Genomic DNA, 14,292 nt, shown 5'->3' on the forward strand with positions numbered 1-14,292 from the left:
GAGAAGGTCAAGGTCACAAATCATGGTATGAAATAAAATATGAAAGCTCTGCCTTAAATAAATCAAAAGATATTGCATAGGTTAAGTTTTATTAAAAGTATGTCAAGGTCAAACATCATTGTATCATATAAAAGGTCTTGCCAAAAAGAATCTATATGCAAAATATGAAAACCCTACCTTAAATAGTTCAGGAGACATTAGATAGGTTAGGTTTTTTTAAAAGTAGGTCAAAGTCACAAGTCTAGAAAATTTGGTATAACAATAGAGATTTTGTCACATGGAAATCTTATTTGAAACATGAAACATTCACTATTCAAAAGTTGAGCAAGGTTAAAATTTTTAAATTTGGACCAAACTCCCAAGGCTAAAGATCATATATGAAATGTAAGTTCTCACCATAAGGAATCTACACAACTTATGAAAGTTTATATGCAAATTTAAACTTTTATGGCCCAAGTGTTCTTGTGCATAAGATTTTTTAAATGATCCAACCTTATTTTTTCCTTTTCTTAATTATCTCCCCTTTGAAGGGGGATTGTCACTTCATTTGAACAAATATGAATCCCCTTCACCAAACGATGATTTGTACCAAGTTTGGTTGGTATCAGTCATTGACAAGTGATTCTGGAGAAGAAGAAAATGTGAAAAGTATACTGACAGAAAGCCACACAAATGGATGGACTGACAACAGGCAATCAGAAAGGCTCGCTTCAGGTAAACTAAAAAAAATTTATCAGCTGTCCACAGAAAATGTTGCTTCTGCCAGTTGGGTATGATTGATTGATTGTATATTGTTTAACGTCCCTCTTGAGAATCTTTCACTCATATGGAGACGTTATTGCCAGTGAAGGGCTGGAAAATTTAGGCCTACACTCGGTGCTTATGGCCACTGAGCAAGGAAAGGAACTTTATCGTGCCACACCTGCTGTGACACAGGACCTCAGGTTTTGCAGTGTCATACGAAAGGCAGCCCAATTTAGTCACCTCGTACAACAAGCAAAGAGTACTGAGGACCTATTCTATCCCAGAGCCATCGGTATAAAAATATTTCTCAGGACATTATATCTCGGTGAGCTAAAGATTTTGTTACATCGTAGTTCTTAATTGTTTTATTGCTTAGAAGATCGTAAATAACCTTTTTCTCCATATACTAGCTCATTGGGTAATTCAGCATGTCAACGAATTCAATCCTCCCACTACCAATGCTCAGAATTCTGCCAGTATGAAGCAACATTATTTAACTGATTTATGGATGATCAATGGAGACCACTGCATATTCACATGAAGACTCTTTTCAATATTCACTGAAACTAATCATTACCACATTCCAAATGTCTTTAAAAACTAATAAAGAAAATTCAATCAGAAACTACATTTTCCAGTTTTGGCATCATTGTCGGAGCATGCACACACTAAGAACACCAGACCGAGAAGTCTATTGTAAGGTTTCACGAACTGAGAGACTGGCCCACAGCATTGCAGCATTTTATAGTCATCTGTTTCAGTTTCAAATTAAGATAAAGGGATTATGTGTGTACAACATGATGCTGCTGGGTTGGAAATAACATTTTAAGATTAGAGAGCATCTCCAGCCATCGTAATTATATATAACCAGCTTCACAGTCACGAATATCATTGTTCTGATGTTATTGACAACTTGTTTTCTCATTGTACAACTGTGAAATTAAAACTTGACCATCACAATTTGAAATCAATTGGACATTACAATAGGGAATTAAACAAAACTGAGTGAAAACAGATTCAGAATTGACAACCAAATACGAAAATACCTGTACGGAGAGAATTGAAATGTTACGCAGTATAACATAATTACAGCGAAGAAACTTTCATTCCCTGTAATTTTAAACATTATGAATTAATTAGAAATAACAAATACGAGTAATGTCTATAACGAATCAAATGTGTTTGTCCCCGGCACATCATTATAAGCATGTTCTACTGTCACAGTAATTGTTCGTCCCCAGCACATCATTATAAGCATGTTCTACTGTCACAGTAATTGTTCGTCCCCAGCACATCATTATAAGTGTGTTTTACTATAATTATTTGTCCCTTGTACTTCATTGTAAGTGTGTTTTACTGTAATTGTTCATCCCCTGTACTTCACAATTAGCATGTTTTATTGTAATTGTTTGTCCCCAGCACTTCACTATAAGTGTGTTTTACTGTAATTGTTTGTCCCCAGCACTTCACTATAAGTGTGTTTTACTGTAATTGTTTGTCCCCAGCACTTCACTATAAGCGTGTTTTACTGTAATTGTTTGTTCTCTGCACATCAATGTAAGCATATTTTACCGTGTACTACATATTATACAGGAATCATGAATGAATGCTGTAGAAAGACAATAATGTTGATATCAATTCTAATTTTAGTGTTCGTACTGATTTTAAAAAAAACCACATTAAAATGTACTCAAACTGCCACGACCTAATTGACATATTTGAGGCATCTGTAACCTGATAAGTTAGAATCAAAAGAGCATGATTAGTTCTTCTACAGTCTAACATATAATGTGTCCATCATCAAAAACTGAGAAAGAAATAAAAAGTTTACTAGTTAAATATATCCAACTTACCATAGCAAATGAGAGAACAATTGTAGCAATTATAAAAAAAAAAGATAAATCCCCAAAGTTAACACATCGTGTAACACCAAGAAATCTAATCCAAACTGAGGGGGAAAAAACTACATCACAGTAGCTACAATCCTATTGTTTGAACAGGTTGACTTGCGGGTCGTAAGATAAATTAACAACGCATCCTCATCAGAAAGCCATTTGATCTTATGAATCAGAGCAAGGTTTTGTCCCCACTTTCTGTTGCTAATACCCATAATTCCCTGATAATTAAATAGCCAGCCATGGAAGAAAAACATCAGAAATGAATCCAATACCAGCTAACATCCCTCCTGGCTGCTTCAGTTCCACGAGACATGTCAATATGAATCAATCTCTTGACCATATCTAAATGTTTTTCTGCTCTTGTTCAGTTTTCATCTACATTTGGAAGTAGACATGAATATTCAACTTGTTCAGTCTCCTAATGTATTATTTCATATAGAGGGAAAATCCTTAATTTATATTACTAATGTTAATTTCCTTTAACATCAATTCTTTGGATAAGATTCACACATCTGTTCCAGTCTTCCTATATTCCTCAGCTCTCACAGACCTGCTGCATTTTTTCTTTTCTGCAAGCAGTCTTGTCTGAAGAGCATTGTAAATAGAATTTTTGTGGCTCTACATATTTGATTATTGGTTTTGGTTATGTTCCTTTAGCAGCTGTGAAAATGATTCATTGATACACACATTCTAAACAGACACCCCTCCCTTTAAAAAAAAACCCACATTGCACCAAAGCAAATCCAGGAATATTCAAAAGTACATGTATTTACAAGGAGAGAGCTAGCTAGAAGATAAAAATGTCCTCCATCCCACCCCTTGCAGTCAGTAATTGTTTGTAGGGCTTACTGTCTTTTGAGAATTTGACTCAAATAGAAAAAGGGGTGTACAGTGCTTAAAATGATCTTATAATCACTGGATTAAAGCTAGGTAGGTTAAGTCCCTTAGGTAGGAAAACTCAAGTAGGTCAAGAGAACTCTGGTAGATAGGAAAACTCCGGAAGGTTAAGACAACTCTGGTAGATAGGAAAACTCGGGTAGGTTAAAACAACTCTGGTAGATAGGAAAACTCCAATAGGTTAGGACAATTCTGATAGATAGGAAAACTCCGGAAGGTTAGGACAATTCTGATAGATAGGAAATCTCCGATAGGTTAAGACAACTCTGGTAGATAGGAAATCTCCGGTAGGTTAAGACAACTCTGGTAGATAGGAAATCTCCGGAAGGTTAAGACAACTCTGGTAGATAGGAAATCTCCGGAAGGTTAAGACAACTCTGGTAGATAGGAAAACTCCAATAGGTTAGGACAATTCTGGTAGATAGGAAAACTCAGGAAGGTTAAGACAACTCTGGTAGATAGGAAATCTCCGGTAGGTTAAAACAACTCTGGTAGATAGGAAATCTCCGGAAGGTTAAGACAACTCTGGTAGATAGGAAAACTCAGGAAGGTTAAGACAACTCTGGTAGATAGGAAAACCCAGGAAGGTTAGGAAAACTCTTGATAGATAAGAGACTGGTAGGTTAAGAGAACTCTGGTAGATAGGAAAACTCCGGCAGGTTAGCACACCTCTGACAGCATATTCAGATAAACGGAGGACACCGGATACCTAAGTTTCTTTCAGAAAAACTCAAAAGAAATTTAAAGACTTGGATTCTATATGCGCTAGTGAATGATTTAATTTTACATTCCTTTAAATAGATGTTTACACATTAAGGACACATTTGGAACAATTCTGAGAAATTTTCCATCTAAAACATTATCTTAAAGAACATGTTATAATGAATACCAGAAATTCCCCAGGAACAGCTCGAGTTTCCTTTTTCAGAAATCCATGATTAATGTGCCTGTTGCAAGAAAACCTTACATTTTAGGCTGTTTGTACAAGTAATCATGGAAACCTGTTTGGAATAACATGGGGGATCTCATTATTGGAGAAAATATCGTCCCAAGCTGTCACTCGGTGTTTTCTCTAGTCCTCTGAGAGGACGGCCCCAGAGAATTGTAATAACCCATTTGGCCCTGTATAATCAATTTGCCACCGAATACATCATCCTCAGAGAGAGGGACTGTAAGAATCTTCTTGTAGAAAAGCCGATAATGAAACTCTTGTCCAGGACAATTTGACAGATTTTATGTACAGTGGGTGTCATTGCCAATAAAAACATAAATTTTCCACAAAGTTCTTCACATAAATCAATTTGGACTTGGCCTATTAATAGGGAAAGTCTGAAAAATCATGCTATCACATAGACTTGAGGTGGGGTTATATGGTCAACGAACCATTGGGTATGAGCAAGTTTTACATATTTACATAATTATAACATTAGCTATTGCAGGCAGGAAGTTCACATATTTTAAAAGGCATAAAACAAATATTTCACATTTTCTTTCAGTATCATTTGCAACACTACTTTTTCATGAAACTTGGTATGAATATTCGGTTAGAGGAGGCATTGTCTCTGATGAAACAAGGTCATTAACATGAACATCAAGGCCATCTTATACACTTGAAATTCTGGGGGGGGGGGGGGGTACTAATAATTAGGACATATTTTTATTTTGAAACTTTAAAAAAAAAAAAAAAACTTGGACTTAAGTCTGAGATTTTGATCAAATTTTGACTGCTCAAATAAAAATTCAAACTTAAGTTTGAGATTTTTTCTCTGATGTGGTAATGCATTGCATGGCTGCAGGAACATATTAGTTCAACACTCTGATGTCTGGTTAATAGCCTACTACTGTATACAGCTGTAAATTCACTAGAAAAATTTACTCATTTTCACAATTTCTTGCTTTATATTGATTTCAAGCAGTTTTAAATTCACAGTTTTACGTCCGCTTTATTCTAAACTTCAGTAAGATTTCCTCTAGCTGCACTTCAAATCAAAATCGCAAAATTTTTGTAAACATTTTCAGCTTGCCATATTTTTTAAAGTTCCCAAATTAGCGACCATGCCAGATGTATGATTTCAGTGTAAATTAATAACATTTTTTTAAAGTTTAAAAATCACAGTTAATTCAAACAGTATTTTATTATGAAAATTCACAATAGGATTGGACAGCAGGCACTACCTATATAAGTCCGCTACGTAAAAATCATGGTGCCTTGCTATCTAGGGCAGCATAAAGTACATGTTATTTTACTTCATAAATCTTACACTTCTAGGAATATTTTGACTTGCTTTAGTACTTTCATACAGGTACACTTTAATTTATTCCAGAAATTTTACACTTACAGTGATATTTTGACTTGATTTAGTACTTAATATTCCTGAAAGCAAACAAACATCTAAAAGTCTCCTTATTTACAGCAAACTGATAGATACCATTACATTTACTTCCTTGTAATTATATGTTTCATTGATCCGTCAGAACCGACGTTAAACTGACCAGGCCCATGGTTTTAACAGTGGATTTATTTGGGCAGAACCGACGTTAAAATGACCGGGCCCGCGGTTATAACAGCGGATATGTTTGGTCAGAACTGATGATAAACTGACCGGGCCCTCGGTTATAACAGTGGAACTGACGCTAAACTGACCGGGCCCTCGGTTATAACATTGGAACTGACGCTAAACTGACCAGGCCCTCGGTTATAACTGTGGATTTGTTTGGGCAGTGTTTGTATTCAGTAGGTCTTACTCGTATATTAACTTACCAGAAATGTGAAGGGAAATATCCTCCTGTTACAGAAAATGTTTGTTATTGGACAAAAATACATCATCGCCTGATAAACACGACCAGCAAACAAACAGTCTGTATACCACACACCAACAGAGAAAAACAAAAATCGCTCCTAATACCAGCGAACACAGATATCTTACTCCCTTCATTGGCGTAATTCTCTTCCCCATCAACGTAAAAATAGTTTTCTGTTTGGAATTTAAATCATCATTTCTAAATTTTATAATATAAATCTGGCCTTATATAAAGAAATTCCTGAAAGAAACTTAGCAAATATCAATGGATATTTTATACCAAGATATCCTCTCCTATTGACCAATCACAATTTTCTTCATGTAAATTTCAAATGTCATAAAGGTTAGTTCAATGTAAAATTTCATTATGAGGAAGACAGAAACCATGCAGTTGTATAAAACATTTTCCCCAGAACAGAACTTCCATTCCATGGGCTTCTTTAACCTTTACCAAATGAAAACCATTCATTACAAGAACCAGATTCAATCCAATATTCCTCTGTCAAAATTATATTTAGAACTTTCAATAAATCTTTCTTCCAACAAGCATCCCATTATCATAAATCTCTATGATGACAGAGATTCAGATTTAACTAGTCAGGACGTCTGCTAGGACCCCAGCTTCCTCTTTCATTCTCTGATACCACTGCACACACTCTCTCTGCAGACATTACACAAATGTGAAACTATAAATTAAACTGAATACACAATTCACTTCTAACAAGATGTGTTGGTAAGGCACTATCTCACTGCACACCATAACCAAGTCCAACCATGGTTATTTTGACCTTTGATCCTGAAAAATGACCTTTACATCATATAGCTCAGAACTTGACCTTGTGTTTCACAAAGTCTGAAGTGATGTTGTCTTGTAAAGTTCAAAAGTTATGACAAGAGGTTCAAGCAGATAGACAGAAAGATAGATAGAAAGATAAAGGTAGATAGACAGAAAGATAAAGATAGATAGAAAGAAAGAAAAAGATAGATAGATAGAAAGAAAAAGATAGACAGAAAGATAAAAATGGATAGATAGAAAGAAAAAGATAGATAGACAGAAAGAAAAAGATAGATAGACAGAAAGATAAAGGTAGATACAGAAAGATAAAGGTAGATACAGAAATATAAAGGTAAATAGACAGAAAGATAAAACAAAAGACATCTTCAACATAAACAAGTCCCCAATCTTCGATCTTGAAGTCATAAACATTAAACATCCTTTGATTCTATTAACATTCCTAAATATTGCACCTCTCTAATATATCACCATTAACACTACAGTAAAAACTTGTTTATTACAAAGTCATGTGGTTTGTTATGACTATTTGCTCGGGCTAACCAATCGCTCAATGCCAATGGGTAAAACAGGTTTTACTGTAGAGGCCTTTGTACTTGACTTACTTTGTAGGAGGTCATGCTGTTGGTGGACTTTTTCGGCTTGGCTGTGGAAAAAAAGCTTGGTGTTCTTTTGAAGGACACTGGAATTTCTTGGTTGCCAACTAACTGTGGGCCTCCCTGCCATCGTCTACCTCCAAATATCTGAGGGGGAAAATAGATACTGTCAATATATGTATGGGAAAATAGACACTGTCAATATCTGTAGGGAAAAAGACATTGTCAATATCTGTAGGGGAAATAGACATGGTCAATATCTGTAGGGGAAAATAGATACTGTCAATAATATCTAAAGGGGAAATAGACACTGTCAATATCTGTAGGGGAAATAGACATTGTCAATATCTATAGGAAAAATAGATACTGTCAATATATGTACAGGAAAATAAACACTGTCAATATCTGTAGGAAAAATAAACATTGTCAATATCTGTAGGGGAAATAGACAGTCAATATCTGTAGGGGAAAATAGATACTGTCAATATCTGTAGGGGAAATAGACACTGTCAATATCTGTAGGGGACATAGACATTGTCAATATTTGTAGGGGACATAGACACTGTCAATATTTGTAGGAAAAATAAATACTGTCAATATTTGTAGGGGAAATAGACATTGTCAATATCTGTAGGGAAATAGACACTGTCAATATCTATAGGAAAAATAGACACTGTCAATATCTGTAGGAAAAATCAACACTTTCAATATATGTTGGGGAAATTAGATACTGTCAATATCTGTAGAGGAAATAGACATTGTCAATATCTGTAGGGGAAATAGACACTGTCAATATATGTAGGGAAAATCGACATTGTTGATATCTGTACCGGAAAATAGACACTGTCAATATCTGTAGGGAAATTGACACTGTCAATATAAGTACATGAAAATAGATACTATTAATATCTGTATGGAAAATAGATACTGTTAACATCTGTAGAGAAAACAAATACCGTCAATATATGTAGGGAAATAAATACTGACGTGTAAATATCTGTATGGTAAGAATGTAAAGATGGTAAGATTGTAAATATTTGTATGGTAAGATTGTAAATATCTATATGGTAAGATTGTAAACATCTGAATGGGGAATACAGATAATGATTGGAAGTACAACCTCCACAAAAATAAATACTGCAAGTTGATACCGAAAACTTGGGTAATTTTTTTTTCATGTGTAATGGCTTTTTTAAAATATGAAAAACCTGTGAAGAAAAAGTGTATTTTAAAAAGCAAGGATATTAATTAACTTTATGAGTACCAAATATATCATTTTTTAAAAATATACGATTTTCAAATGCAAAATTTAGTGGAAATGAAAAGGGCAATATCTCATAGTCAAAGGAAACTTCTTGACAAGCCCCTATTACGACCCACACGTTTGCTCGTCAGAGATGCTACAGTGGCAAACACAACAGAATTTTGACTCGTAAAAACCACGTAAATCAAGCGATAATCAACAAAAAATCCTTTCAGTTCAGAATTTGTTTACTTACATCACCACAATTGCACTTTTATGTTTTTATGGTATGTAACATTCTGTGTGATAATATGGTATATAATGAATCGCTAGCCTAGAACTCGCAGGAGGCTGTTAAAATGATGGTTAAATCCCTTCTTCTCCTTTGCACTCTACTGGTCTGCAGGACTTTAGCAGGTAATAGTCTACAGGTTTTTTTTATGCTCCTATGTCTCTATATATGATTAGGCCTATAATAACAATTACTCCTCCTAGGCGCTTGATCCCACCTCTGGTTTGTCCAGGGGTCTGTGTTTGCCAAACTCTCTATTTTGTATTGCTTATAGGAGTTATAAGATTGATAACTGTTCGTTGTCTTCACCTTTCATTTGTGACTTGTGTCTTATTTCAATACTGTGGTAATACTTGAAACATCTAAAAAAAATCCATTCTATTTCATGCCAAAAACAAGAGGCCTTATATGGGCCACATCGCTTATCTGAGTCACCTAGGCACATATTTAAAGATTTTTCCTATATATTCGCATGTAAAACTTTTATCCCTAGTGTGGTCTCAACCTCCTCCCGAGGGCCATGATTTTTACACAATGTCATGAAGCTTTCATGTAAATGTAAACTTTACTGGCCAGTGATTTTTCAGAAGAAGATTTTTAATGATTTTCCCTATATATTTGTATGTAAAATTTTGATCCTCTACTATGGCCCCATCTTAACCCCGGGGACCATGATTTTTACAAACTTCAATCTGCACTATGTCAGAAAGCTTTTGTGAAATGTATACTTCTTTAGCCCAATGGTTCTTAAGGACAAAATTTTTAAATATTTTTTTTTTCAATTTATTAGTTATGTAAAACTATGATCCCCTATTGTGGCCCCATTCTAACCCCAGGGGTCATGAGTTTAACAAACTTGAATCTGCACTATGTCAGGAAGATTTCATGTAAATTTCCACTTTCCTGGCCCAGTAGTTTTTGAGAAGATTTTTAAGATTTTCCCTATAGATTTGTATGTAAAACTTTGATCCCCTATTGTGGCCCCATCCTAACCCCGGGGGCCAGGATTTTACGAAACTTGAATCTGCACTATGTCAGGAAGCTTTCATGTAAATTTAAGCTCTTCTGGCCCAGTGGTTCTTGAGAAGAAGATTTTTAAATGACCCCACCCTATCTTTGCATATATGTGATTATCTCCCCTTTGAAGGGGGCATGGCCCTTCATTTGAACAAACTTGAAAGCCCTTCACCCAAGGATGCTTTTGGCCAAGTTTAGTTATAATTGGCCCAGTGGTTCTGGAGAAGAAGTCTAAAATGTAAAAAGTTTACAGACGGACAAACGACGGACAACAGACGATCAGAAAAGCTCACTTGAGCTTTCAGCACAGGTGAGCTAAAAATAAACCCACAGGTTTAGTCTAGGTTAGTCTATTTTTTTTTTTTTTTTTGAATTACCGTTTACTTATATATTGAAGGAAAAAATGTTCCTGACTGTAACAAAATCTTCTGTTTCGATTTTTAGACAAATATGTTAACTTTGGTTGCATGAAAGAAGTGCATGGAAGATTGTTAAGAGCAAAGGCCGGCAATCTGAAAGTCAACAGTCCATGGCATTGCCAAGCATTCTGCAAGGACTATCTTTATTTTGGAGTCCAGGTAAATTTAATATATTATCCTACATAGACTAGTCTCTGTTTTATATATTTTCCTATTGCAGACTAGTCATCGTTTTATATGTTTCCCTATATAGACTAGACTGATATATTTTTCTACATACACTAGTTGTGGTAACTTAGAGGTTAGGATATTTACTGCACTAGTTGTGGTAATTTAGAGGTTAGGATATTTACTGCATTAGTTGTGGTAATTTAGAGGTTAGGATATTTACTGCACTAGTTGTGGTAACTTAGAGGTTAGGATATTTACTGCACTAGTTGTGGTAACTTAGAGGCTAGGATATTTACTGCACTAGTTGTGGTAATTTAGAGGTTAGGATATTTACTGCACTAGTTGTGGTAATTTAGAGGTTAGGATATTTACTGCACTAGTTGTGGTAACTTAGAGGTTAGGATATTTACTGCACTAGTTGAGGTAATTTAGAGGTTAGGATATTTACTGCACTAGTTGAGGTAATTTAGAGGTTAGGATATTTACTGCACTAGTTATGGTAATTTAGAGGTTAGGATATTTACTGCACTAGTTGTGGTAACTTAGAGGTTAGGATATTTACTGCACTAGTTATGGTAATTTAGAGGTTAGGATATTTACTGCACTAGTTGTGGTAACTTAGAGGTTAGGATATTTACTGCACTAGTTGTGGTAATTTAGAGGTTAGGATATTTACTGCACAAGTTAAGGTAATTCAGAGGTTAGGATATTTACTGCACTAGTTGTGGTAACTTAGAGGTTAGGATATTTACTGCACTAGTCACGGTAACTTAGAGGTTAGGATATTTACTGCACTAGTTGTGGTAATTTAAAGGTTAGGATATTCACTGCACTAGTCACGGTAACTTAGAGGTTAGGATATTTACTGCACTAGTTGTGGTAACTTAGAGGTTAGGATATTTACTGCACTAGTTGTGGTAATTTAGAGGTTAGGATATTCACTGCATTAGAACCAGTAACTTAGAGGTTAGGATATTTACTGCACTAGTTGTGGTAACTTAGAGGTTAGGATATTTACTGCACTAGTTGAGGTAATTTAAAGGTTAGGATATTCACTGCACTAGTCACGGTAACTTAGAGGTTAGGATATTTACTGCACTAGTTGTGGTAACTTAGAGGTTAGGATATTTACTGCACTAGTTGTGGTAATTTAGAGGTTAGGATATTCACTGCACTAGTCACGGTAACTTAGAGGTTAGGATATTTACTGCACTAGTTGTGGTAACTTAGAGGTTAGGATATTTACTGCACTAGTTGTGGTAACTTAGAGGTTAGGATATTTACTGCACTAGTTATGGTAATTTAGAGGTTAGGATATTTACTGCACTAGTTGTGGTAACTTAGAGGTTAGGATATTTACTGCACTAGTTGTGGTAATTTAGAGGTTAGGATATTTACTGCACAAGTTAAGGTAATTCAGAGGTTAGGATATTTACTGCACTAGTTGTGGTAACTTAGAGGTTAGGATATTTACTGCACTAGTCACGGTAACTTAGAGGTTAGGATATTTACTGCACTAGTTGTGGTAATTTAAAGGTTAGGATATTCACTGCACTAGTCACGGTAACTTAGAGGTTAGGATATTCACTGCACTAGTCACGGTAACTTAGAGGTTAGGATATTTACTGCACTAGTTGTGGTAACTTAGAGGTTAGGATATTTACTGCACTAGTTGTGGTAATTTAGAGGTTAGGATATTCACTGCATTAGAACCAGTAACTTAGAGGTTAGGATATTTACTGCACTAGTTGAGGTAATTTAAAGGTTAGGATATTCACTGCACTAGTCACGGTAACTTAGAGGTTAGGATATTTACTGCACTAGTTGTGGTAACTTAGAGGTTAGGATATTTACTGCACTAGTTGTGGTAATTTAGAGGTTAGGATATTCACTGCATTAGAACCAGTAACTTAGAGGTTAGGATATTTACTGCACTAGTTGTGGTAACTTAGAGGTTAGGATATTTACTGCACTAGTTGAGGTAATTTAGAGGTTAGGATATTTACTGCACTAGAACCAGTAACTTAGAGGTTAGGATATTTACTGCACCAGTTGCAGTAACTTAGAGGTTAGGATATTAGCGTCACAAACAGGAGGTCCAGATTTGATTTTTGATCCTGACATCACATCAGATCTAAGATGTTTATAGTAGTTAGTGACTGTTCCTTCCCCTCTTGAGAAATGGAGGTCCCGTCTCCTGGTATGCGTTGACACAATAAAGAACCCTAAATGCTTCAGCCCTGAGCATCAAGCAGAGATCAAAATCTGTGGAACTTCATCTAAAGCTGGTATGTCTATGGTAGTGAAAATTGTTCAAATGGGGCGTAAAAAACATACAAACTTCCAATGTTGTCTCATTTAAAGGCAAAACACTTGCTGACACTAGAATATCTGCTGAGAGATTTAACATGCTTCTACAAATTAATGTTATACTGTATGAAATATATATATTTGTCTGATTTCCTCACCTGTTTAATACAACATAACATGCACTGAGAGACAATTTTTTGTCAGGTTAGAGAGGTTGTTGGACCACACAGTTTAACATACATGGGCACCCCCCCCCCCCTTTCCTTCTCCCTAATTTGCAATGTCTTGAATATATTGCAATTCACAGTGTAACAGTTTATACAGTGTAACAGATTATAGAGGTGCATATTAGACAGGTTTAACTGTAATTTTGTAATCAGTGGACCATTATTTTGTTTCTTATCTTTTACAGTTTGGGAAGGAGTGTTTCTGTGGTAACACCTTCTCCGGAAATCTCGTCCGTATTTCTAAATGTACGATGAGATGTTCAGGAAATTCTCTCCTCTACTGTGGAGGTCATCTTGCTATAGATGTCTATGCCACTATCTCTTAGAAGATCAAGCTACCGAGATCCGGTGTATTACTGACATCTTTTTGACAATAAAAGTTATTTCTGTGGAATCGTTTCAATTCATACAGCTCAATCTTTCATGGATTGTGGAGAATTTACAGTTTGGTTGGAATGTTGGTTGGTCTGCGCTACAAAATTTAGACCTATGCTTGGCGCTTATGGTCTTCGAGCAGGGTGGTTGGGACATAATTTCATGGATATAGTTTCTGCATATCATAACACTAGCACCTGCATATCAATAAAATCACAGAGTTAAAAACTGTTTGTGTATTTTATTGCGGTTTGAAATTCGTGGGATAAAGGGGTACCCACTAAGTCCCCTAAATTGAGTCCCCGTGAAATATATTAATGATTCTACAGCATATAAAACCGACTTCATCAACCAGAATAAAAACCAACTTCATCAACCAGAATAAATTTTAGCTAGTCAGGTCTGGCAGTCTGTTCTTTTCATACAAAATGAAAATGTATTATTTTAACTTTGATTTTTTTTTAGGGAAGTCGATTTCAATGGGTTCACTGACTTTATATATTGGAAAA

General features: G+C 35.3%; 2 protein-coding genes across 2 annotated transcripts in view; one reads left to right on the plus strand and one right to left on the minus strand.

The window, feature by feature from the left end:
* Positions 1 to 14,292, minus strand: part of LOC125660373 (uncharacterized) — a 250,437-nt gene that overhangs the window by 17,997 nt on the left and 218,148 nt on the right. Inside the window, exon 22 of the mRNA XM_056149213.1 lies at positions 7,739 to 7,876. Coding sequence (XP_056005188.1) covers positions 7,739 to 7,876 — 138 coding nt within the window. The remainder of the gene's footprint in view (positions 1 to 7,738; positions 7,877 to 14,292) is intronic.
* LOC125658043 (uncharacterized) lies at positions 9,279 to 13,802 on the plus strand. The gene is made up of 3 exons (XM_048889080.2): positions 9,279 to 9,389; positions 10,726 to 10,859; positions 13,594 to 13,802. The coding sequence occupies exons 1-3, from the start codon at positions 9,332 to 9,334 to the stop codon at positions 13,732 to 13,734; spliced, it is 333 nt and encodes a 110-aa protein (XP_048745037.1). The 5' UTR covers positions 9,279 to 9,331; the 3' UTR covers positions 13,735 to 13,802.

This window comes from Ostrea edulis, chromosome 9, assembly GCF_947568905.1.
Source record: "Ostrea edulis chromosome 9, xbOstEdul1.1, whole genome shotgun sequence".
Taxonomy (NCBI): Eukaryota; Metazoa; Mollusca; class Bivalvia; order Ostreida; family Ostreidae; genus Ostrea; species Ostrea edulis.